We start from the raw sequence: 24699 nt of genomic DNA on the forward strand, positions 1-24699 counted from the left end.
TCCAACAACGTCCGAGTCACATGTTTTGGAGATGAAAAGCCAGCGCAAATATAAAAAGTATGACAGAATTTTTAATCTTGAAAATGGAATCATGTGAAAACTAATGTTCCGTTGTAATTCCCATCATGAGATGATCCATTTTTGCTTTTATTCATTTCTATTTCTGATGCATGTCTCTTCATAGGTCGAGTAAAAAATGAAAATATCTTTTTATTCGTTTTTTGATAACACAACTGAAAGATTTCAGTTACATGAGTTTCTCGCTCTATTTTTTTTTTTTTTACATTGTGCCACCATCATCAACTTTTCTCTATTATACTCTTTGTTATAATCATTTTTATAATTCTATTTGACAGAAAAAGGAATAAGAAAGTTTTCAAATGTAAAAACTTACTGAGAAAATACTTCCCACCACTGCTCAAACCTGAAGTATCTGAGAAGACCCCCACCCATCCCTCCCTACCACCCTCCCTCTCTCCCTCCCTCCCTCCCTCCCTCCCTCCCTCCCTCCCTCCCTCCCTCCCTCCCTCCCTCCCTCCCTCCCTCCCTCCCTCCCTCCCTCCCTCCCTCCCTCCCTCCCTCCCTCCCTCCTCCTGGTAACGGACAGAATTGCACATGCTGGCAACAACATGAAGTTGTGACTCAATTTGAAGCCGAGACATAACTGTACCACCCTGTTTCCATTGCGCACCCATGGCCAAGGGGTGCGCGCACAGCTTGACCAGCAACGGTGCACTTTTTTACGAGACATTTTATTCGTCATGTTGTGCTTTTTGTTGCGTTCGCACATACAGAGTCCCCCCCACTCATTTTTTTTAAATTTATTTTCATTAATCAAGGGGCCGCTCAGAGTATGGTCAGAGTACGCATATGGCCCGCGGGCCACCAGTTTCCTATCTTTGCCCTTAGATGCCTTAAAACATTTGTTGGAAAAGTCATGAGAAATAAAGCTGATTTAAAAACGTTTAATAGGTAAATTTGTGAGCAAGAGGAAAGGACAAAGTGAGAAACTCCATTTTTAGTGGTGCTCATCAGCTATTTAGACTTAGTTTTGTGTTTTTCTGCATGGACCGTTTGAAATGTCATGGCGTGAGGATGAGACGTGACCTCCATTATCCTCCAATTCTGGACTGGCCCATAAAAGTCAGGTAATAAAGAGTGGACTCGCCCTATTGACAGATGTTACCTGGGAAAACTCGAGCCTGACTGGACGATGATGCGTCGTCCCTCAAGAGCCAAATGAAGTGTTCCCCCACCCTCTCTCCTCCCCAAGTTGTCTCTCTCATTCACTTTCCCGATGGACATTCTTCTGCCCCTCCTCCTCCTCCGACACCAAGGAAATAACAGCGTGCGTTAAAAGCTCAAGTCAACTCGTCCATCGGCGACAGTTCAAGCCTTTCTGTCGCTCTGCAGACCAAGACCAACTCCACGAAGCTCCGGAGCATCAAAAGAGAGCGACGGAGTAGCGCGCTCGCTCTTTTGGTGACGCGTTTACGCACGAAAGTTACGCACTGGGATATACTGGATTTAAGGAGATATTCGGGCATTTTATGGAGTAATAGCACCTTCACCGTAAGTGCAATTATAATTTTTATAACATGGTACTGGGATTTTTTCTCCGTTTTATTGGTCCTAAAAATGAAAAGCTTATTAAGGGTTTCTCATGCGGCACTTTTGTGAGGTGTTTACATGTTTAATAATAATAATAATAATAATAAAAAGCTAATTGTTCATAGGGAGCCACCCAACGATGCTGTGTTGTCCTCGGATAACCTTCACGAATGTTTTCTTTTTTGTATTGCGCACGAGCCGGGCGGGAATAAAGTGACAGCTTGTTGATAAATGTTTTTAATTTTTCTCAAAGTGCATTATCCGTAAACCTAAACGAACAGTAATTGATCTATTATTATTTTATTAATTTTATTGACATATTGATATAGAGTAACAATTTATTCCTTCAACAATGCATCACTTCTGTTTAAAGAGTGTACTTGAGTGTACGGGCGGTGGGTGGGCCAGTCCTCATGTGCAGCCTGACCCCACAGGGAGCCTTGCTGCAACTGTTTCAAACTCATTTTCATCCAACCTCAGGGGGAAAATGTGTTAATGGTTTACATTTTGACATAAAATTTCAGTTAAAATGAAAATAATAAATCAACAAGAAACAGATCTGGCACCCGGGCCCTGAGTTGGACACCAGCATCCTGAAAGCAACTGAAATTTGAAATTGCTACTTTTATTACTCCTGCCAAGCTGGTCTGAAAATGATTATTTTGAAAGAGAATACTGTTTTAAAAGCCACAACAAACAAGAACAAATGTCCCTGTTTCTAAATGGCCAATTATGTCTTTTTGTCAACAGATGGTAAATATAAAGCAGATCCTGTGGCTTTATTGTCTCTGTGAAGCAGCAAGTGCAAGCGGTAGGTTTCAAACCTGGATGCTCCTCTCGGGCACATCCTTTTCTCCCTTCTCATCTCCTGAGCTTGACTCTCTGTCTTTGTTTTTGTCTCTTATTCGTTTTGGCAAGGTCACATTTACCCGTGTGCCACATGTTCCCCGTGATGCCTTGCAGTTCGCTAACCATCTTTTTTTTTTTTTATATATAAACTGGCATTATCAAACATATGGCATGCGGGCTAAAACCGGCTTTCCAACTAGTTCAATCCGGCCCAGAATGTAAAAAAAAAAATATTTTTTTAATGTTTTATAATTTTGTGACATTTTTAGTTATCACAATATTTTATTATTGGCAAAAAAAAAAAAAAGTCTCCATAGTATTATTTAATATTCCCTTCAATATATCCATGCATTTAAAAAGCAGAGAAAAATATAATAAAAAAAAGCAGAAATAATAACTAAACAAACAAAAGAAAACTTCCTCTTTTGTGTCCAAAGGAAATATAAAACACAGGTTAATTGTGCCATAATTTCTCTCGTCCAGCTCACTTGACATCAAATTAGTTAGGATGTGGCCCTTTAACTGCAGTGCAATCATTTCGACACCCCCACTTCAAACCATCATGTGAGAGCTTTCCCAAGGTGACAGTGTGTCCTAAGACCTTTGCACCTGGGGTACTCATTGACCCCCCCCCCCCAAGGCTCTTCATGGCCCCTGGTCTGTCTGTCTGTCTGTCTCTGAGGATGGAGGGACACCTTTCAATTATAGCGAGTTCCCAGTCTGCAAATAACAGCTGGTTTCACCTCTCCTCCTAATAAGGCCTTCTGTTAAATTGTGCACACTCATGCCTGGAAGGCAGTCCCACCGCCATTTCCACAAAATTCCCTTCACTTCTCCCCCACCCCCTCTTACCCCCGCTCGCAACCCCTACGAAAAAGGAAAAAAAAAAGCAGCAAATTCCGTCTTCCCCACATGAGTCAGTGTGATTCAGTTGCCAAGTTGTGTTTGGTTGTCTGTCTGATGTCTCCTTTGCCTGCCGACTCGAAAGTGGACCGAGATATATCAGCAGGAGCCTAGTAACAGTCACTAGATCCTGTCTGAAACGGCGTATTATTTTTGACTGGCAGCAAAAGTTAATTGCTGACGCTTGAGCAATCATGTTTGCTCACAATTTGGGACAGACTTTCAACCAGGGGTGTCAAACTCATTTTTTGCCGCGGGCCACATTGTCGTCATAGTTTCTTTTATGACTGTCAACCTAAATAAATGTATGAATTCCTCATAGGATATAACAATGTAAGCAACAAAACAAACTGACAAATAACTCATTTTCAAATCCGACTAGTAAACTGTTTTAAAAAGATGAGTTTTAAAGGTGAAGACAATTTGATGCACATTTTGTCTTTGCGGGCCGCATAAAATGATGTGGCGGGCCACACCTGGCTCCCGGGCCTTGGGTTTGAAACATGTTCTTTAAACAGTCCCTATAAAATTGGGCGTCATTTAGAAGATGAGGTGTAACTTTCCGAGGGTGACTTGATGTTCCTGACAGTTTCGGTAATTTTCTCACACACTATCGATGCAAAAGAGTCCTTAAAGACTTGACAGTATATGGATGACCCTCAGAGACAAATTCATATTTCAATATGTCCCTAATTGTCTCGTATGATGATTTTGTTTCCCCTTACAGTCGGCAACACATTATCAGTCATCAGGCCAGTCACTGGAACCCTCTCCGGGAAGGTTAACCTTCCCTGTTCCTTCTCAAGTATTTCAACCTCGTCACCAGCAAACCCAAACGCCACCGTGGGTTTTTCCATAGACCACTTACGCATCAAATGGACCAAAATAGAAGGAGACGTCGAGTCAACGGTGTTAGTGGCACAAAATGGGGTCGTCAAGATCGGACCCGGCTACATGAACCGGGTATCCGTGGCCAGTCACCCTGAAGATGTGGGTGATGCCTCCTTGACAATGGTCAAGCTGCTCGCGAGCGATGCGGGCACGTATCGCTGTGAGGTCATGTACGGCATCGAGGACTCCCGCGATACAGTTGACCTCAATGTTGATGGTAAGAAGTTGTTTTTTTTCTGTGTACTCTGGACTCACGCAGAAAATATTGATATGACAATGGGACAAGCACCAAGCTGAGATCCTCGATGAAAGGATTGAGGATGGAACCTGACTTGAGTTGTAATTTTACGTAACACGAACGTCAACTCCACTTATATACACTACCGTTCAAAAGTTTGGGGTCACAAAATTGTTTGGGTGACCCCAAACTTTTGAACGGTAGTGTATATATTTATTTAGATAATTATTTATAGATTATATATATATAATCTTCTGTGTACAAAATCTTATAATATATATGTATACTTATATTCATAGATTATATATAATCTTATACAAATATAAGATATAATTTATAATATTTCATTCATAATATTTTATTATAATAATATTTACACTACCGTTCAAAGGTTTGGGGTCACCCAAACCATTTTGTGACCCCAAACTTTTGAATGGTAGTGTAATTATAATGGTTATTTGGAGATAACACGCAAGCTAAAAGTCTCCGCCTGGAGATTCCGATGAAGTTATGAATCCATCGTGTTGTATGAACAGATTTCCCTTTTGCGTCCAGGTGTGGTCTTTCACTACCGTGCCAACATCAGCAGGTACACGTTAGACTACAACAAGGCAGTCCAGGCTTGCCACAACATCGGCGCAAGCATCGCTACGTACGAACAGCTGAATGCGGCATACGAGGACGGTTTTGATCAGTGCGATGCTGGCTGGATTGCTGACCAGACCGTGAGGTACTTCAAACCTGTTTTAAAAATGACCATTTGTACACACATCAGAGCAATGTAAAACAGATCTTCCATTACCTGTGTGCATAGATACCCCATCATAAAACCCAGAAAGGGTTGCTATGGCAACCTCCATAATAAACCTGGTGTGAGGTCATACGGAACCAGGAAAGCCAGCGAGACTTATGACGTATACTGTTATGTGGACAAACTTTACGGTAAGAAAAAAAAACTTTGACGACTATCCGACACTCTCTCTGTAGTGGCCAATAAAAAAAAAATAAAAAAATGTGATAATGGTGTTGCGAAAGTATCTGGCATTGTTTCTGATCATTTTCCCTCCATGTTTTTCTTACACTCATGTTCCAGACTGTAACTGCTGACAAGCTCAATCCAACTCAACAGAGCCGTTTAATGACTTTTTAAATCTTTGCCCAGTCTCCTTTCATCCATTTCTATTATTTAGCGGAGATATTCCATTGCAACAAATGGAGCCATTTAAAATGACATTTGCATCATTTGTGTGAACAGATGCACACGCTGGTGTGAGCCAGAGTGCAAAACCCAAACCGACAGCCAGCAAACTGTCATCTTTGTATGTTGACATACAAAGTTACCGGTTTGATTTAATAGATTTTAATCTTGATTGCGCATTTACTGTAAATCCAATTCCAAAAGGGTGAAGGAAATCAAATCCAAAGTTTTTCAAGAGCCGTCGGAACCTTCTGGACTTCATATGTGTCATTCTTTAAGGATGGGCGACATTCCTAGGGTGGATATCGATGCCATCGTAAATCAAAGGAATTAATATGTTATGGGATTGGTTGAAATGTTACACCCTGGACTAAATGAAAACATATTTTCAGCCCGTCGTCCACTTTCAGGCTGTAGTTTGACGACGACCTGGAAGCAAAAGTGTGCGTTGGTCAATAAGTGAGCTGAATAGTTGCATTTCACAATCGTAAACAATAATCCAACATATATTCATCGTCATTCCAGGTGATGTGTTCTACGCTCCCGTGTCCAAGAAAATGTCGTTTGAGGAAGCCAAGGATGAATGTAAGAGGAGAAACAGCGAGCTGGCAACCACCGGCCAGCTCCACGCCGCGTGGCGACGAGGTCTCGACAGGTGTGACTACGGCTGGCTCTCAGACGGCAGCGCGCGACATCCCGTTTCTGTACCCAAAATTCAGTGCGGGGGAGGCCTGCTAGGGGTCCGAACCATGTACCGCTATCGGAACCGAACCGGATTCCCGGAACCGACAACCCAACTGGGAGCGTACTGTTTTAAAGGTGAGCCCGTGGTGTTGACTGAGTTTTCGTGGAACATGGCGTTACCTGTTTGGGGTGGCGTTGACAGTTCCCATTTGGCTTCATTGAAAACTGGGATTGAAGGTGCAGACGTTTTTGTAAAACCTCCCAGACGATGATCTCATCTTCTATTCAGTCCCTACCCTTTCACTTTTTCCCCCTATACATTCCCTTGTAGGTACAAAACAATTTTTTTTTTTACGTTAGATTCTGATACATGAGTTTCATTAAGGTTCGCATTAATTAAAAATACACAAACTTTTAAAAGTATATAATCCTTAGCAGGTAGTGTCCAGTTGTCACTAGCTTTTTTTTTTTGTTTCCCCTGGTCCATTTCTGCAAAAAAAAAATAGCCAAAGGGGGAGAGTTAATGATGACAAACCGTTTACTTAAAAATGATTGGTCCAACTGGCCAGTAATTTAATTGGAAGTTTATTCGTCAAGACTTTTCTTTTTCCTTTGGGCTTATCCCACGTTGATTGATCTGAAACACATTCTCGGCTCAAGTACTATTCAAACATGGTTCAATTGTCTTTGGCCGTAGCTTCCATGTCAGTTCATTCATTTCAATTGTGACACGTCTTATGTGATCTCAGGGCTTGTCCTGTTCTATAGATTCAAGTATGCGTACCAATGAGGTCATTGTTGTGCCACGGGAAGAGAAGGGACCTACGGCAATACATCTCAACAGGGGTGACACTTTGTGGTTCACTGGAAGTTAGCCGACTGGGACAATTCCCGACTAATCGGCGCCCTCAGGGCAAAGCAAACAACTGTTGATAGGTTCCTTTTAGAGAAGCGGCGGAATCCCTCACCTGTCAGCCCTTTTAGGCTCACTATCTTCCTCCCTTTTTTGCCTTTCTCCGTTCATTTCCGCTGTCAGAGACTTTTTCGCTCCATCATTCTCACTCATACTTATCAGAACAGACATTTGGATAATGGACAAAGCTACCGCTGGACTTCTAAATTCAGTCATCCTCGCTGACCTTTGACCCGGCCTTTCCATCTTTACAAATGAGAGCTTGGGCAGATAAGCCGTCCCCTGCCTGGCCATTTAGTGCTCTGAGGAAGCCTGACTCTCGTGGTGATAAGTCTCCACGGAGTTCAGAGGGCACACAAACAGCCTCCCCGTTGGGTGTTCCGTGTCAGCCGTTTGTATTTACGCCCCCATCTGAGCGGCCTTGTTTGTCAGGACCCGCTCCAACTTGGAATGGAGGGAAAAAGGGCGTGATTGCCATCTGATTGGCTCCCGGATCGCCTCGGACAAAACAAAGGCGTCAGTAATAGCAACAGCTCAAATCTTACAGTGAGATAATGCACTGCTTTTGAACGCTGCCTCTGTTTTCCTGTTTGGAAAAATCCTGTCTCGTACCTGACATCAGGAATAGTTTCACCAGGATGGAGAGACTATATGCGTATGTTAAAAGATGTGTTTACACAAGTTATGTGTCATTGAGGAAAGCTCTCGAAAGGCTTGTCACTACGTTTCGTGTGTGAGTCAATGGATACGAGCAATGGGAGGAACATTGAAAACAGGGGCGGGCACTTGATTTTGCCAAGAGGCCTCGTGAAATACTGGAATGCTTTCCGAGGGCGAGCCAGCATGCTAATCTAAACTTTGCGTTATTTTTTTTTTATGCTTCACTAGGTCAACTACACTGCTTGCTTAATTGTATATTGAACAACGTTGATGCTACCGATACCTACGCAGTATCTCATAAAAGCCATCTGGTCATCTACAACCATCATTTTTTTTTTTTTAGCTGGGTTTGTCTTTGACAACCGGGAAAAAAAAAACCAGAAAGGTTCAAGCGCTAATGAATTGTGTAAAGAGTTTACACAGTAAAAGGGCAGGATGGGTGTAAATGTTTATGTTCTGTTCGACGAGTCACATTTGTTGTTCTGGGGACCTGAGGAAATGTTTAGAGAAGCAGAGTTCTTCTTCAAACTGGGTGTATTGCTTATAGGCAGCAATCCTATTTTTTTTTTCAAATAATTAGGGAAAATCAGCAAAATTGATATACCTAAATGACCCATCAGTCTATTAGTTTGATGGCCACATTAGACTCAAAGGTAGATGGCTCAATTGCAGCTTCATTCCCACAAACTGTCTCTGAATTTTATACTTATACTTCTATTGTAATTTTGTGAGAATATTTGTTGTCTAATTTTTATACTGTTTGTATTTTACAGGAAGGAAACAGATAGTCAACCAAACTTCTTTCGTGGACGTTTTTGTGATCAACGACACAAGCACCACCTTCAGCTCCTCCATCATTCCTCTACTTGAGAGTAGTGCAGTTACTTCTGAAATTGGATCAGAAGTTGAAGTGGACCCAGTTCTTACAGATCATCCATCTATGTTCTCTACCAGTATGGTTCCACCACGACCCACTCCAGCAGGCAAAGAGGAGAAGTTATTTACCACAGTGGCTCCGACCGTAATGGAAGACCAAGACATCGATGATCTAAAACCAGTAGACCCAGACATTGACGACTTTGTAGATGATAATGTAACATTTGTCGAATCAATTCCCCATCGTGGTGACACGTTTCCAGAGCTCCACATCACAACAGGAAACACTGACACGACAGAGTCAGTATCCGAAGAGCCAGACGATCACTCGGTCATCGAGATCAGTACGATTGAAAGTGAGGCGGTGCTACGAGATGCCTCTCCGAGCACAGAGCCCATGTTTGCTGAGGGAGAAACGGAGCAAACTATTCTCAATTCTAATTTCACTGACACGACAACCCGAGTTGAGAGTGAAAAAGTTTTCGGTTCGACACCAACTGACTCAGCACCACAATTTCCATTTTATGATGGCCACACTGATGAGATAGAGACAGGTCTACTGGTAGAGGTTCTGCCGGCTACTGTCACAAGACCATCACAGGATCTCAGCACAGATGGGACGGACATCCCTACCACCACTGTCATCCCCACCAGGACGACTTTTATATGTGACACCAAGCCTGCTGGAACTGAGTTGGACATCAGCACCATCACCTCCTCACCACTGGAAACGACCACAGGGAACAAAGTCCTAATACAGCATGTCGCGACATTAGAAGAAAGTCTATCAGCAACCGGGACGGGTGCTCCCATTCTTATCGAAGACGTGACATCAGATGACGCGTCGACGAGTGTTTTGGATGAGTCCGCCGATCAGATGTCAGAGCAAATTGGCGATGTCATCACACCGGTTGAGACGACGGCAAACATTGATGCTGAGTTCTTCACAACCGCTCCGGCGGTTTCAACCGCAGACAGCGGCAGCATCGCGGGGGAAACGACAGTCACAAAGGAAAAGCAGAACACATCAGGTAAGACCTCAAACATCTTTAACGCTGAACAAAGTTGAATGTTGAGTATGTTCCATGATTCAAGACTTTGTTTCCTCTCTTTTGAAGTTCGATTTGCTTTGACTTGAGATATCAGGACTTGTGTGTGTCTGTGATGTCTTCAAGAGCTTCTCTTTCAAAAGAACGTTTCAGGAACACATTTGACCAGAAGCTCACTTCTGAATTTCAGGTGTCCACACTATAATTCAGGATCTACCACATCTCCAAACATGCCCGCACTGACTTCAACAATGACACAATGGTTTTCTGAGTCGTCTGTGATTTATTGCTTATTTGGCTCCCTTGGAAACTGTTCTCTAGGTTCTTCGCTCTTGCTATGTTTAACGGAATACTAGCAGTCACTTTCCAGTCGCTGTATGTACGTATGTCTGTGCTTACAGAGAAAGTCTTCCTGTATAGACTGTATGACTGCGCTTCAATCCAATGTCTACAATGTTTGTCGAATTTCTTTCCTTGTGAGCGCACCTCCCAGAAACAAGACAAACAGAAAGCATATGTCTTGGAGTAAGGGTGCGCAGCTTACAAATGCCCTTATGTAGCTCACACTGGACCTGAGATCAAGTGGTGATGTCAGCGCTAACACAAAGTCTCCGCTCGCTGCCAGGACAGCTGGAGGCCACGTGAGAAAAATGGGCGATTCCAGCTACTTTTACGTCTACATCATGTCATGCGGCTCAGATGACACACACGTTTTGCTCCCTCAGGATTTGTGGGAAACCTTTCTGGAAAAAGTTGGAGGCATGTCTTGTCTGGGTTGCATAGGAACAGCCCAAAATAAGCTACTGATATAGTATACTCGATTCTTTGACGATTCTTTGAAGTCTCCGCTCGCTGCCAGGACAGCTGGAGGCCACGTGAGAAAAAATTCAGTCTATGATGTGTTTGGGAATAATTCAATTCCAAATAGCAGTTTCTACGTTTGTGTTCAGATGAAATCCGCATTTCATTCATTTTTATTTCCAAATATTAAACTGCCCCTCTGAGGATAAAAATGAGTTGATTAATCATCTTAATTTTATCCCAACAATCCAATAATAATTTGTGGGGGCACATAGAAGATAAGTTTTTCACTTGAATTAACTATATATTAATACTGCTGGACTGTAACACTTGATTATTGTGAATATTGTTTTGGTCATCTACCGTTTTTGTTTTATTTATATAAAAAAAAAATCATTCCACATTTTCCTTAACCTTTTCCTTTCTCTTATTGCAGATGATCAGATCCTTCAGTTGCAGAACTCTGAGTCTCCTGTCTTGCCTGACCATTCCAACGCCTCAGGTCTCGATGATGAGCCTGTCCTCCAGAGCGGACACCCAGACTTATCTCCTGCCACTGTAACTACCTCTCCAATTGTTAGTTTTATTAATGGAAAATATGAGATAACGCATGATCCGCTGAGTCCAGAGGACAAAGAAGCCCAAGGTACCCAATTTGTGACAAATATGAAAAGCTTAGGAGGAAATGAAGAAACTACCACAGAGTTGGGTAATGGATGGGCCAACCTTCCAGCAGATAGCTTCACTAAATCGATAAGGCTCCTCTCAAGCACAGGCAAACTAAACCCAGATGACCCTGACTCTGATAATATTCCAACAATTGAAGCAAAACTCCCTGACGGTTTTTCTGAAATTGAAGAGGGCTCCACACAGAGCGACAAATCTTCTGCTCCAACTGCAACTCCGGGAGACACCACATCATTTAAAACCACACCGAAAGTTAGCTCCGAAACCACAGACAGGATGTTACTAACAACGACTTTTGCTCATTTCTTACCGACTGCATCACCATCCGAAGCGCAACTGACCAAAATAACAGAAGGCAACCAAATAATCTTATCAGATAAGGTAACCTTCACTGTCATCACCACAACTACACAAAAAGAGGGAGACAAGTCCAGGGGCGCTCCCACAACTATGATGAGTGACTCACAAGTGACTCAGACAGACAAAACAGAGGATCCATCCCTTTTTACAGATCTTCCCACAGACAGAAACATAACTGAGGCAACAGTAGAAATCCAAAGCGCCACTGCTTCACCAGCTGCTGAAGATTCCACTCAAGCTTCTCTCCAGACTGTGTACATTCCCCTGTCGAATGATTCCGACGGGGAAACGAGCAATACTGAAGGAATCTCAAAACCAAACATATTGCAAGTGATGTCAACAATTTCCTCTTTTTCTGATAATCCAACATCAATGCCATCTTCTAGATTTAGTTCCACCTCAAGTACACTTTCCGTTTACAGCACAGAGACTTCAACATCGGTCACAAATATCCATGAGTCTAAAATACCCACAGGAGAATCTTTTGGTTCTGGCATAACAATGATGGCCACAGAAACACCGCCCAGCATGGTCTCCAGGGAATTCTCTGCTGGTTCAGAAATTTCAGATGCAGTTACTTTATCCTCACTCAAAGAGGAACTTCAATTTGTAACGGATCAGACAAAGGAAAAACCAGTTCAGACTCCTGTTTCCGAACTGACAGAGGAAACCTCACTTCTTGGTGATGGATCAGGGGATGAAATTAGTACACCTGAAACGGAATCATTATCTGTCAGCAGCTCCTTTCCAGAAGGTCTACCTTTTACTAGTGACTCACATGAAACAATAGAAAGCCATAAAGCGGAAACAGATGTGACACGGCCAACGTCAACCAAAAGTGGACCAACAATGAGGAGTGACTTGGCTTCAGTCGGTACTACCACATACACAGAGAATTCTGGAAATGCCGTTGATGGTGGTGTGTCAGAGATGACGACATCTGTTTCTTCAATGTCGCATGAAAAAAGCCAGACTGTTGATGCATCCCTTACACCTGAAAACAATTCAATGCCCTCCAAAACAGCCAAAGCCGAGCTGACTGAGCTGTCTCAACAACTACCAGGATCTTCTACAGTTTCATCATTGTTAAGCACAGGAAAAACAACTGACCTGCATTTTGAGGATAAAGAAACATTTTCCACAGGTTCACCTTTGAACACTATTGACTCCCAAGAAGAAAATTCACATGAAACAGCAGAAAACCATGAACCAGACATGACATCAATTACAGGCAAACCATCCCTGGTCTCTGATGTGACAAAACCAATACCAACCATCAATGGCCCATCAATGAGGAGTGAAGTGGCTTCAATCCATACTACCACATACACAGAGAGTTCTGGAGATGGTACCGATGTTTTTAGTGGCGACTCAAAGATCATACCGACCAAAACATTGCATGATGATCGGATGAAAGACAGTTCGAACAAACCTCTAACAACTGCTTCATCCCTACATAGTACTGAAAAAACAACTGAAGTGGATTCTGAAATAAAAACAAGTTCATCAACGAGTCAGGGAACTTTGGCTTTGACCCCAGTAGATGGAGATGGTTCAGGTGAACAGACTCAAGACATGCTCCATCAGACATCTCCAAATATTGATGATGGAATTATGAGCAGTGTGCTGGTTGAGTCGTTACCATCTTTCCATCAAACAACCATGATGCCTGCAATGGCAACAGACATTGAAAGTTCCGGAGACACAATCAATGAGTTTTCTGGAGTGTCAGAAATCAAAACAACTGTCTCTTCAATGTTTAGTACAGAGACACCTGCCGTGACATCATCACGTAAGGATGAAATCTCAAGTACTGCTACATCATCTCTGTATAGTCCAAAAACAACTCGTGTATCTCATCACATTACAACTTCTGCTCTGACACCAGTAGATCTCGATGGTTCGGGTGATGAAAGCAAAGACATTTTCATTCAAACATCTTCTTCTACTCTGTCCACCACCGAGGCACTAACAAAATCTCCCACTAGTTCATTTGCAGTCACAAATACCGAGAAAGAGGAGGTCAGCACTGAGCCAGTAATCGGATCAAGTATAACACCTGAACCTGAATCATTATCATTAGTCAATACCAATTTGAATGAAGGTTCGGGACACAACGTTGGTCCTACTAGAGAGTCCACGACTTATTTTTCTTCAATCTATGGAACTGATAACCCCGGACCATCTACTGAGATGCCCAGTAGAGTCACTGCATCTCCAGAATTGTCTTCGGTATTCAACACAGAGACACCCACAAAGTTGTCAATTGCTGACAAGGACAGTCTTTCCTCATCTCTTCCTTACATACAAGCCCATGGAGGAATGCCCAATGAAACGTCAGAAAGCCATGAAGCAAAAACATTATCAGTTACAGAAAATCTGTCCACTTCTGTGACCTCTGTCTTTAAGATCACAATGGCAGCGTCTCCAACGGTTTCATCCATTAAAGTGTCTACTGTTCCGGACATTGATTATGAACTTACGAGTCGTCTAACGACTACGGTTGACTCTGTTTCTTCTCTGAGTCTATCAACCATCCAACCTGGAGTGTCCTCGTTCTTCACTCTCAATAACATAGATGGTTCTGGGGAGACCATTGAGGACTTTACGGAAATGACTAGTTCAGTGTTTCCTACCAATACACCAGCAGCAACAGCATCCAATGGAAACGAGACAGATACTTTGTCAAACACCTCCGTTGCCCTGTCAACCCGCTACAGTACCGAAGAACCAACAGCAGAACCTTTGAGGTCATCTACGTCCGTACGTGGTGGATCTAGTATGACACCTGAAACAAAAGTCAGTACCACTGAAGGCTCAGGAGCTCTCATTGATGTTACTGGAGAGTCATTCATTTCAGTAACAACGTCCTCCTCTTCAATGTTTAGCACTGACACCTCATCAATGACAGTATCACCTTCGGAACCTGTCAGAAAAACTGAGGACTCATCCTTACCGCTGAGGACTATTCCGACTTTGTCAGATATTGAAGAAGAGAGCTCAGGTGAACAAATAACCAGGATGATCGAAAAAGATTTCTCATCGCCTACATCTTTCTTATTGTATCACACAGACAGACCAACACAATTGCCACTTCAAGAAAAGGAGACTTCTACGAAAGAGACTTCTTTGTACAGTACAAATCCCCTTGAGCCAGTGTCAATTGAAACAACGCAAAGTTATGAAACTAAGTCATCATCAGTTACCACGGCTGACTCTGAGATTTCTGGAGACAGAAGTGATGAATCAACTGGAGAACTTGCTCCCATGTTTGCTACAGGAACATCGGCAAGGAGTACTCCACATGGTGATTCAACGAGTGACATTTCAAACACATTTGTTACTTCTGCACCGTCCTTTTTAAGTAGTGAGAAACCAACTCCAGTTGGATCTGCTCTTTCAGACATGAATGAGGGATCCAGCATGATGGTTGAGTCTATTCCTTCCCACACTGGCTCAATTACTAAACTTGGAATCCAATCATATGCCACTATCACAGATTTTGAGAGTTCTGGAGATAGTACAGATGGATTTACGAAGACGTCAATAATGACAACTGTTTCGTCACTGTTCAGTACAGAGACACCAGCAATGACTCCAACACGAGAAGCTCACAACAGTCAAGCCTCGACAGCATCAGTAACACTGTCCTCCATCCACAGTACTGATAAACCTACTTCGGTGTTTCCAGAAACCTTTAACATGAGTCATACAGAGAAACCTATGGCTACACAAAATCCTTCAGATATTCCAATCAAATTTGATGCCGGTCCAGAACAGGATAGCTCAAATGGACAAACAACAATTTTAACAGAGAAGTCATCTAGTTTGTCTTTTTTGCCAACTACAGACAGTGCAATGGAACACAGCAGCCACTCAGCTGTTGTGATTGGCACCTCTCGCCCTGAACCGACATCTCACCCTGTCACGGATGTCTCATCTTTCTACAGATTCACAGAAGCCGCTACGACTTCACTTTCAGAATCCATCAGTCCTACCACAGAGAAACTATCATCACCTGAAATTCAAACAAGTACCGCTTTAAAACCTCAAGTGACGTCAGTGTCTTCTCTGTTTACTACTAAGAAAATGACATCATCTACAGAACAGACCACCTTCTCCAAAACCACCATCAGACCATCAGCTACTGTTGATGAAGAAAGTTCAGGAGATAATATATTTAGTGTTTCAGCCAATCCTCAAGAAGGTACTCAACGCATGAAAATCCCAAGTCACTCTGTGTTTCCCTCAAAAGAGACTTTCACTTATGTAGATATGGAGACTTCTGGGCTTTCCCCTGAAGAAGATGATCTGGAGATGAGTTCAGATGGATCAGGTGGCTATATCGCCATTGAAACGACTGATGAGACAGAAACGCACGAGAGCACATATAATTCGTCAACTCAACCGAGCAGACAGTCCACATGGGAATCAACCCAAGCACCTTCCAAGACTAGCAATGAGGTTTACGTAACTGAGCTCGGGAGTGGTGTCTTCACTGAGGATGACAATTCGGGTTCTGAATTTTTGGACACATCAACAACATCCATACCGATAGCAACGCCATCTGCGCTTGACACCACTGCAAGTCAAATCAGTTCTTCACCTATTCTGCTTGCTGTCTCTGAGGATACTTCAACTGATGAGGAGTCTACAGAAAAATCAACAATCTTTTTACCTGAGTCACTAACAAGATCAGAGAATACAACAAAGGATGGCATACGGGAACATTCCACAGAAATTTGGGCTACAACATCTCATGAAAGGACTTCTACTGAAAGTGAAACAATTATCGTACCTTCCCGCCAAGAAACAACAGTACCACTGGAGAATCCAAAATTTGTTGTCACTGAGGAATCTTCTCTCTTTAGCGGACCCGGGTCTACTGTGACTGCAGCACCTTCTCTCTTCAGCACAGTTAAACCGAACCTTAAAACATCGTATGTGATGCCAACTGTCCAATCAGTTGTTCCACATGTAACTGATGAATTCACACCAGATTTGATTTTGACAAAAGGTGAGGCTTCTGGTGACCAAATCACAGAGAGGTTCACTTCTAAGCCATCTGTGATTGTGAACGTTACATTTGGAGAGGCAACAGATGAAAGCGAAACGTTGGATTCGGTCACTTCAACTACAGATGAGAAGTTTTCCAATACTGATTTTAAAGACCAAACATCCACCATCGTGCTGCATGTTTCGACACCATCGCCCAACAAAACAATCCTATTTACAGAAGATACAAGAGATGAAGATGAACCCTTCTCCACAGTTACCCACAGCACAGGAGAGGAAAGCCAGTCTGCTAAACTCATCCCTAGCACTGATATCATCATTGATGCTGATACCATTTCCAACGTTCCCTCTTCTTCATTTCACCCAACCTTTCAGACAGAAGAGGCAGGAGGCCTCACACCAATCACCATGTTGCAACAACTGGAAGTGACCGAGGAGCCCGAGGCTTCAGGAAATGAGGCTATAAACTTCTTCACACCTACACATGCATCAGCAACCTCTCCTGAATACTCCACAACCACGTCTGAAGCATATCCTGAGGAAACTGTTTTAACTTCAGAATCTTCTAGTGCAAGCACTGAAACACTGTCATCATCAGCTGTATCTGTCAAACCAAGCAATGACGTAACACAATCACAACCAGTTTCCTCACTTGATACTCATACAATGACAGTTCTCAAGCAGATGGATGGTGAGGACAAAGATACCTTCTTAACGTCATCGCCCACAGCCGCAAGTGTGACTGACGAAACATCACCCTCACAACTTTCTGGACATTCAGTCACTGCTACGCCTCTCGCACATGTGTCTACTTCACTTATCAGTCAAGTAACTCTACAAGAGTCGAGCGGATTTGACTCAGATGAAGGCTCTGGAGTAGAAAATGTGTTTGGTCTTAAAACCACGGCAACAATAGATCTGACAGCATTTGATAGAGTAACATCACCAGCTTCGTCTCTGTTCAACACCAAGAAGCCTGAAATCATTCGTGCCGTTGACGATAGTATTACACCTTCGAGCATTTGGTCATCTCTCTCCGGTACCGTGAAACCAACGGCCAATTTTGAACCCGATGTTCCTGGCACCTCAAGTAACGAAGGACTGACAGTTTCAACAGTGAAGCCGAAACCAATGTCACATTTAGATGGGTTGCCTGAACCCGGTAGTGGGGAGGATGAAATACTTCTATCAACTTCACAATCTATTCAGTCTGCAAAACCACAGGAAGAAACTACACAGACAGATTCCAATTTCGTCTCATTTAAAACCTCTCCCGAAAGCCCAAGTGAGCAAAGCCCCACGTGGGGTAGCGCATCCAGAAAGTATCCGGCAAGTACCCTCCCATCTTCATTCTTAAGCCCTACAACCCCACCAGTAGATTTCATTTTAGATGTGACTGAACAATTGTCCTCTTTGAATTCAACAAGGGCACCAGCTACATCTAGTGAAAGTTCAAGTTCCTCAAAGAATGAGGAGCCTTCTGTGTCAACAGAGACAAGTCTCATCACATCAACAGAAGAAGATGGTTCTGGGGTCACCATACCGAGTGTCTACAATGCAGACTTGGCCAGTCCAACAGGGTCATTTTTATATGAAGAAACATCTGGTTTTACATCTACTAAGATCCCCATGACACAGATGTATTCAACCCCGTCACCTGGTATGCCCGGAATTTCTACTAATACACAATACACTGACATAATAAGCACACTAGAACCCATTGATATAATACATACCAACCAACAAGGAGTGGCTACAACAAAAGCAGCAGAACACATTTCACAAGTCCCTCTTGGATCAATACCTTCACAGGAAAGTATTTTGATACACTACGTCACAACCTTTCCTCCCCAACAAAACCCTACACCTCCCCAAGAATCATTGGAGCAAGCCCAGTCAGAGATTGCTATCACCCATCGTTCTTATTCCTTAGATTTATCACCAACTTCAGTCACCATTCCCGTGTCCGGAAAAACGACAACCGACCTTACGGATGAACACTTTTCAAGTGGCGCCATGACCGAACCAACTCCTGAGAAAAATGTCAGAGTAACCCAAGCCCCAGTTGATATCGTTTACGAAGATTTCAATAAAGAGACCCCTGAATACGAGGAATCAAATCCCAACATCGTGGAGAGCATTCCGGAAGACAATCAAAGTATAAATCCAACAGATATAACAATGTACACAAATTCAGGATCAAATGAAATCCACACCGTCTTGAAGTTAGATGCTACCACTACTGCATCAACGGTGGAGTCAAGGAATGTTGGATCTACAATTCACCCATCGGACCGAACTTTGACCCCAGCTGAAGCTCAAAACCAGAATCTCCTCTCAGTGGACCCCACCCAACCGGCTGACAAACTAAACAGTGACATAGAAAAGGACACAACTTTGGTTCCAGACCATCCCCGGGGGGACACCATTGTAGGAGAGCCTGTTGAAATCTCCGGTAGGTTTCTTAATGTTTGAAAAATATTCAGGAACAAATACAATTAAGCAAGTCTTTATTGAACAAAGGTCATTTCTTTTTTTGCAGGTATTGACTCATGTGGTGAAAACATTTGTCAGAACGGAGGTTCTTGCCTTATGAGCGGCAGCGTGCTAGCATGTAGCTGTGCACCGGGCTATGGCGGCGATCACTGTGAAATAGGTAGGAAATATGTACGCATGGAGTGTGAGCATCAAATCTGAAGACTCCTGTGGTTTCTAAATAGTATATCTCTTTTTTTAGACATTGATGAATGTCAGTCCAACCCTTGCCGTAATGGAGGGACATGCGTTGATGGGCTGGCTTGCTTCACGTGTCTTTGCCTCCCGAGCTATTCTGGGCTATTTTGTGAGGAGGGTAAGTTTTTTTTTTTTTTTACATGGTATTCTGTATCTTTATTATTTTGTGTATGTTCGATCAGGTTTCAAGCATATTGGTCTAGTTCAGAGCATAAAATAAAGCTATGTTCGTATCGTCTTTTTTAGCTAGCTTTTTTATTTAATTCTGAGCCGAGTGTTTTTTTTGGGGGGGGGAGGGGTACAGGCACTTTTGGAGTGTCTATTCTCCGCCTTTTGTTTTGCAAGCAATCACTCATCAGTGAATTACCCTCAGATTGTGTACACTATGCAGCTGCTCTTTCCGAAGTGTTTGCTCAAGAGAGATATTTGCTTTTGTATTCGTCTTTAATTGCACTGAAATGAAAGGACTTAAACTAACAGAGTGGCTTTTGTTGATAATATTTCGACGGAAGAATCACCATTAGTGCTAACACTTTGCTCGTATAACATTTCTTGATGAGAAGGGCTAACCACAGATACCTTGTCGTCCTCAATTCCTTTTGCTATCCTTCCTTACAGACACGGAGGCGTGTGAATATGGCTGGCACAAGTTTCAGGGCCAGTGCTACAAGTATTTCCCAAGCAGAAGAAACTGGGATACAGCAGAGAGAGAGTGCCGCATGCAAGGGGCTCACCTGACCAGCATCCATTCCCACCTGGAGCAACAATTTATCAACCGTAAGTCTGAGCAGCACAGTTTGGAAATTTTGTTTCGTTCTATAAACGGTTCCTAACATCTCGTCCGCTATCTATTCCGGTCGGTAGGTCTCGGCCGGGATTACCAGTGGATCGGCCTGAATGATAAAATGTTTGATAGTGACTTCCACTGGACTGATGGGAGCCGCACGGTAAGATAGGTTGCACTCTCACGCACTTCTTTTCGCCCCCTCAACAAACATGGCAGAGCGACAGTCTAAATATTTGGACGTCATGTCAATGACAGATGCACTCGTGTCGAGAGGAACATCCTTTATTAGAAGGCACTGTTGATTTTCTCATGAACTGGGAACAGTGTGAGCCTGACAATATATGAAGAAGCCATTCGGGATAGCACGACTTGATGGGAAGTCACTGAGATTCGGGAAAGAACATTTCTGGTACATCTTAACACTGAGATGCTTTCTCAGCTAATGAGGGTGACACTTTTTGGGGGAGGGGATAGAGAGTGTAGTCTGGAAGGCGTAGACAGGTATGGTTTAGTGTCCCCCTCGCAACCCCTCGAGGCCTCCTCCGGCTGGTGGAAGGAAGGGCCACCAGGCAGGAAGACAACACAGATGGACAACACCTGTGCCCGTCTGCAGAAAGACAGAGAAATGGACAAAGCAAGATGGGGGGTCCGCATGGGTGGTCACACTCACTCGATGGAATCACATTTGTTAAAAACATACTCGGCTTGTTGACACTTTTTCTTTACTATCGTGATCAACGGTGAACTACAGTAGCGTAGTAGGGCTAGGTGTTCAGCAAACTTGTGTTCGAGCCTTGATTTTTAAAAGTAGAGCTAACATTATGGGAAGCTAGTCATATGTATTTGAATATGAATGTCACTTAAATATAGGAGAAAAATCCTGAATGTACACTACCGTTCAAAAGTTTGGGGTCACAAAATTGTTTGGGTGACCCCAAACTTTTGAACGGTAGTGTAAATTATAATAAAATATTATGAATTAAATATTATAAATTATATGTTATATTTGTATAAGATTATATATAATCTATGAATATAAGTATACATATATATTATACGATTTTTTACACAGAAGATTATATATATAATCTATAAATAATTATCTAAATAAATATATACACTACCGTTCAAAAGTTTGGGGTCACCCAAACAATTTTGTGACCCCAAACTTTTGAACGGTAGTGTATATTTTTTCCTTGTATTTTTGTAATTTTTCTAAATTATTCTCAGTGTGGCCCTTATACTAATTCCAATTTGAAACGTTTTGTTTGTCGTAAACTTGTGTGGCTGATCAGTTTGTTTGATTATTTTGAGTAAGCTAGCAACCTGCTGTGCACGGTTGATGACATTTGTTACCTTAGCGGCCAGGCGAGCAGGAAGTGGCCGTGTTTGGAAAGCCTAATGATAGAGTAGCACGGCCCAGGGACAAGACTTGTTGTAGGGGTCGGGGGTTGGGGTGTGTGAGGAGGGGGCTAAGGCGGGTCTCATCTTTGAAGAGGTCGTTTGAACTCACAATGCGCTGAAAGACTGCAGGTCGCATCGATTGCACGTCGGGTACCCCGCAGCGTTCCAGCTGTGTGTATGTTGTGTAAATGAGCAGCACATGCGTGGAGTAACATTTGTAATGTTAAGCATGCAGACTGTGTGATGTTATGGCAACGCTTCAACTCTTGACGTCCATTTACATGGACCCCACATATGCAATTGGGGTTTAATGATCATTATCATGCTCAAAATTCTATTGGACTTGAATGTTTTTTTAAAACGTGGTTTAGCGTTTGGCATGAATCATGAAAGATTTTGAAAAAAGCAAGCATTTTTTGTTATATTTTCAAGAAATCAATAATTTCATGTGTGTTAAGAGATAAAAATTCAGAGCGTATTTGCTTTTGTTTAAAATTTTAATCAATACAAAGAAGTTATGTTTTTTATACGTGGTCATTAAGGGGGCGGGGCATTTGGCATTTTAATAGTATTTGCAATAATATTTAAGAATCACAAAAGTTACATTTCAACTCTGATTACGCAATGAGGGCATGTTGATGTACTTTGTGTTAGTTATTTACAATTAAGGAGCAGGAGGGAAAATGTTTTGCACTTCTGGAATGACCCTTTGGTGATTTATAACCCTCATATCCATCTTTACGCGCAGAGGCGCCCTCTTGCGGACATTAAGGAGAATCACTTCTCCATGAAAATGATTTTCACCCTGTGCTTCTTGAATTGCAGCACTACGAGAACTGGAGGCCCAGCCAGCCTGACAGTTTCTTCACCTCGGGAGAGGATTGTGTGGTGATGATCTGGCACGAGGACGGCCAGTGGAACGACGTTCCGTGCAACTACCACCTGACCTTTACTTGCAAGAAGGGCACAGGTACATTTCACACAGACAACAGCATATCAGTTCTCCAATCTCTCACCTCGTTTCCTCCTCAGTGGCATGCAGCCAGCCCCCCCTGGTGGAGAACGCCCGAACCTTTGGGAGGCAACGCGAACGCTACGAGGTCAACTCGCTGGTGAGGTACCAATGCAGCTCAGGATACATTCAGAGGCACCGCCCAACCATCCGTTGTCAGGGCGACGGACATTGGGATGTTCCTAAAATCGCCTGCGTGAATCGTAAGTCGAGCGAACAATTCCTTCACATTCAACCCGTAGTTCTTTCCAGCTAACTTTTCACATTTGCCATCGCAGCATCCAACTACCAAAGAAGCTTCTTTAGGACACATCAACACACAAGGCTGTACAGCGTCAACAATTTTAGGCAATGGCCGGATCAGCAGGTCTTCCCGCTCCATCATCAGCGTTACAGAGGACGGAGAGATAACCCGGAGCACAAACGCAAGAGGATGTGATTACTCTTGGGACAAATTTGCGTGCAAAAAAAAAAAAAAAGGAACAAGCAAAGGGGAATACAGACAAGCTAAGAGGACCTGCATTCAGGATGACAATTGAATCTTGCCTTTTAAAGACTTTTGCTATCGAGAGACGCGCTCACCTGTGTGAAGAAATAGTTTTAAATGGCTACTGGAAATGAAAACAAAAGGACAATTTTACATGAAAAAAAAAAATTGCAACCATGTCACTCAATTCCACCTGAACCTTTTAAACTCGCCGTAAGTGGTCCTGACGAAACTTTTGTGAATTTATAGCGCTTATGAATTTTCAACGCTGTCCTGATCTTTTACAAAGGCTATAATTGGGAGTATCACTAATGACGAATAGTACGTCATATAACTGTCGACCGCTTTGACTGTTTTCAATTCAACCTTTTTTGAATCGATCCGTTAGCGCAGGTAGCTTTCAAAGATACCGAGTAAAAGTCCATCCTTGTTGCATGGCTTCTCGCTGTGACACGTTTACAAACAATAAAATGCTGTTGAAATGTTGCCCCTATCTGCTGCTTCTGAGCTCCACTCTGCCTGTTACTGAGAGAATGTATTTTGTGAAGACTTGAACGTAACACCTGTCTAAGCAGAGACGCACATAATTTATTTCCCATCTACTTAAAGGCTTCTTCGTTACTGACCTGACAAATCAATGCCAGCCACAATCACACCGATGACCAAAAATCTTTACGACCGGCGGTGAATCAAATAATATGGATAAGATGTAATAATTTACAAGTGGATTTTTTCTTTTTTTTTCTGTGGAAACATGATTTTTTTTTTCGCCTGTGAATGTCTTTGTGTCATAGCCTTAATGTGCACATAATATCCTTTTTATATTTATAACATTTTCCTTCTTGTGCCACACTGTGAATGTTTGGGATGTTTGCATTTTTTCTTTTTTTTTCTTAAGAAGAGGTCTGCCTGTTCACCTCTCTTTTTTTGGACTCACTAAAGAAATAAAAATGGATAGATGAAAATCCTGTACTTGTAACGTTTCATTTCAGAAGCCAAAATGAGGAAATGGTTTATCAAGGTCTTTTTTGAAAGACAATTTTGCATTTATACCAGCAGGCGGTACTATTGCCCAGTTATTTGCTTTTCTTGTGGGTAGAGCAAGAGTTTCCATTCCTGGCAGTGGTGGACACGATTCTGTCAAACTAGTGTTTAAACTTTGCATTTTGGAATTACAGCAAAAGTGGACTAAAAACAGTTGCCTCCAGAAGCCAATTGATTTACAAGGCTTTTTCAACAGAATGGCATTCCTGCAGAAGTGACATGCTGCATGTGATTCCAGCACCTGGAAGTCTTCACCTGCAATCTCACCTTGCCATCTCAGGTGATTTTTAGTCTTCCACAGATTCAAACAGTCCCCTTCACTTTTTTAAATTATAGTCTAGCAAGTGTTGATTCCTGCAAAGTGACAGTGTTTTTGCCCCGCTTCAAACATTTAGGTGTCAAACTCAAGGCCCGGGGGCCAGATTCGGCCCGCCACACCATTTTATGTGCATTGTGCAGAGACTTCATGTGTCAATACTAAAATTACAAGTAAGTC

The 24699-nt window shown here is 42.7% G+C and overlaps 1 protein-coding gene across 1 annotated transcript; it reads left to right on the plus strand.

Moving 5' to 3' along the window:
* Positions 1-1208: 1208 nt before the first annotated feature.
* On the plus strand, positions 1209-24127 carry LOC133154212 (versican core protein-like). Its single transcript, XM_061278746.1, has 15 exons — positions 1209-1572; positions 2362-2422; positions 4091-4471; positions 5048-5222; positions 5307-5434; positions 6216-6509; positions 8721-9854; positions 11110-19191; positions 19279-19392; positions 19474-19587; positions 20088-20246; positions 20334-20416; positions 22486-22630; positions 22693-22875; positions 22951-24127. The coding sequence occupies exons 2-15, from the start codon at positions 2362-2364 to the stop codon at positions 23109-23111; spliced, it is 11214 nt and encodes a 3737-aa protein (XP_061134730.1). The 5' UTR covers positions 1209-1572; the 3' UTR covers positions 23112-24127.
* The last annotated feature ends 572 nt before the right edge of the window (positions 24128-24699 follow it).

Source organism: Syngnathus typhle, linkage group LG5, assembly GCF_033458585.1.
Source record: "Syngnathus typhle isolate RoL2023-S1 ecotype Sweden linkage group LG5, RoL_Styp_1.0, whole genome shotgun sequence".
NCBI lineage: Eukaryota > Metazoa > Chordata > Actinopteri > Syngnathiformes > Syngnathidae > Syngnathus > Syngnathus typhle.

What these genes read in the sequence shown, in the direction of transcription:
- LOC133154212 (XM_061278746.1), top strand. Translation starts at nt 2,362, where the DNA reads ATGGTAAATATAAAGCAGATCCTGTGGCTTTATTGTCTCTGTGAAGCA. An exon ending in AGTTGACCTCAATGTTGATG is followed by an intron (nt 4,472 to 5,047) that starts GTAAGAAGTTGT and finishes TTTTGCGTCCAG; the next exon opens with GTGTGGTCTTTCACTACCGT. An exon ending in TTATGTGGACAAACTTTACG is followed by an intron (nt 5,435 to 6,215) that starts GTAAGAAAAAAA and finishes TCGTCATTCCAG; the next exon opens with GTGATGTGTTCTACGCTCCC.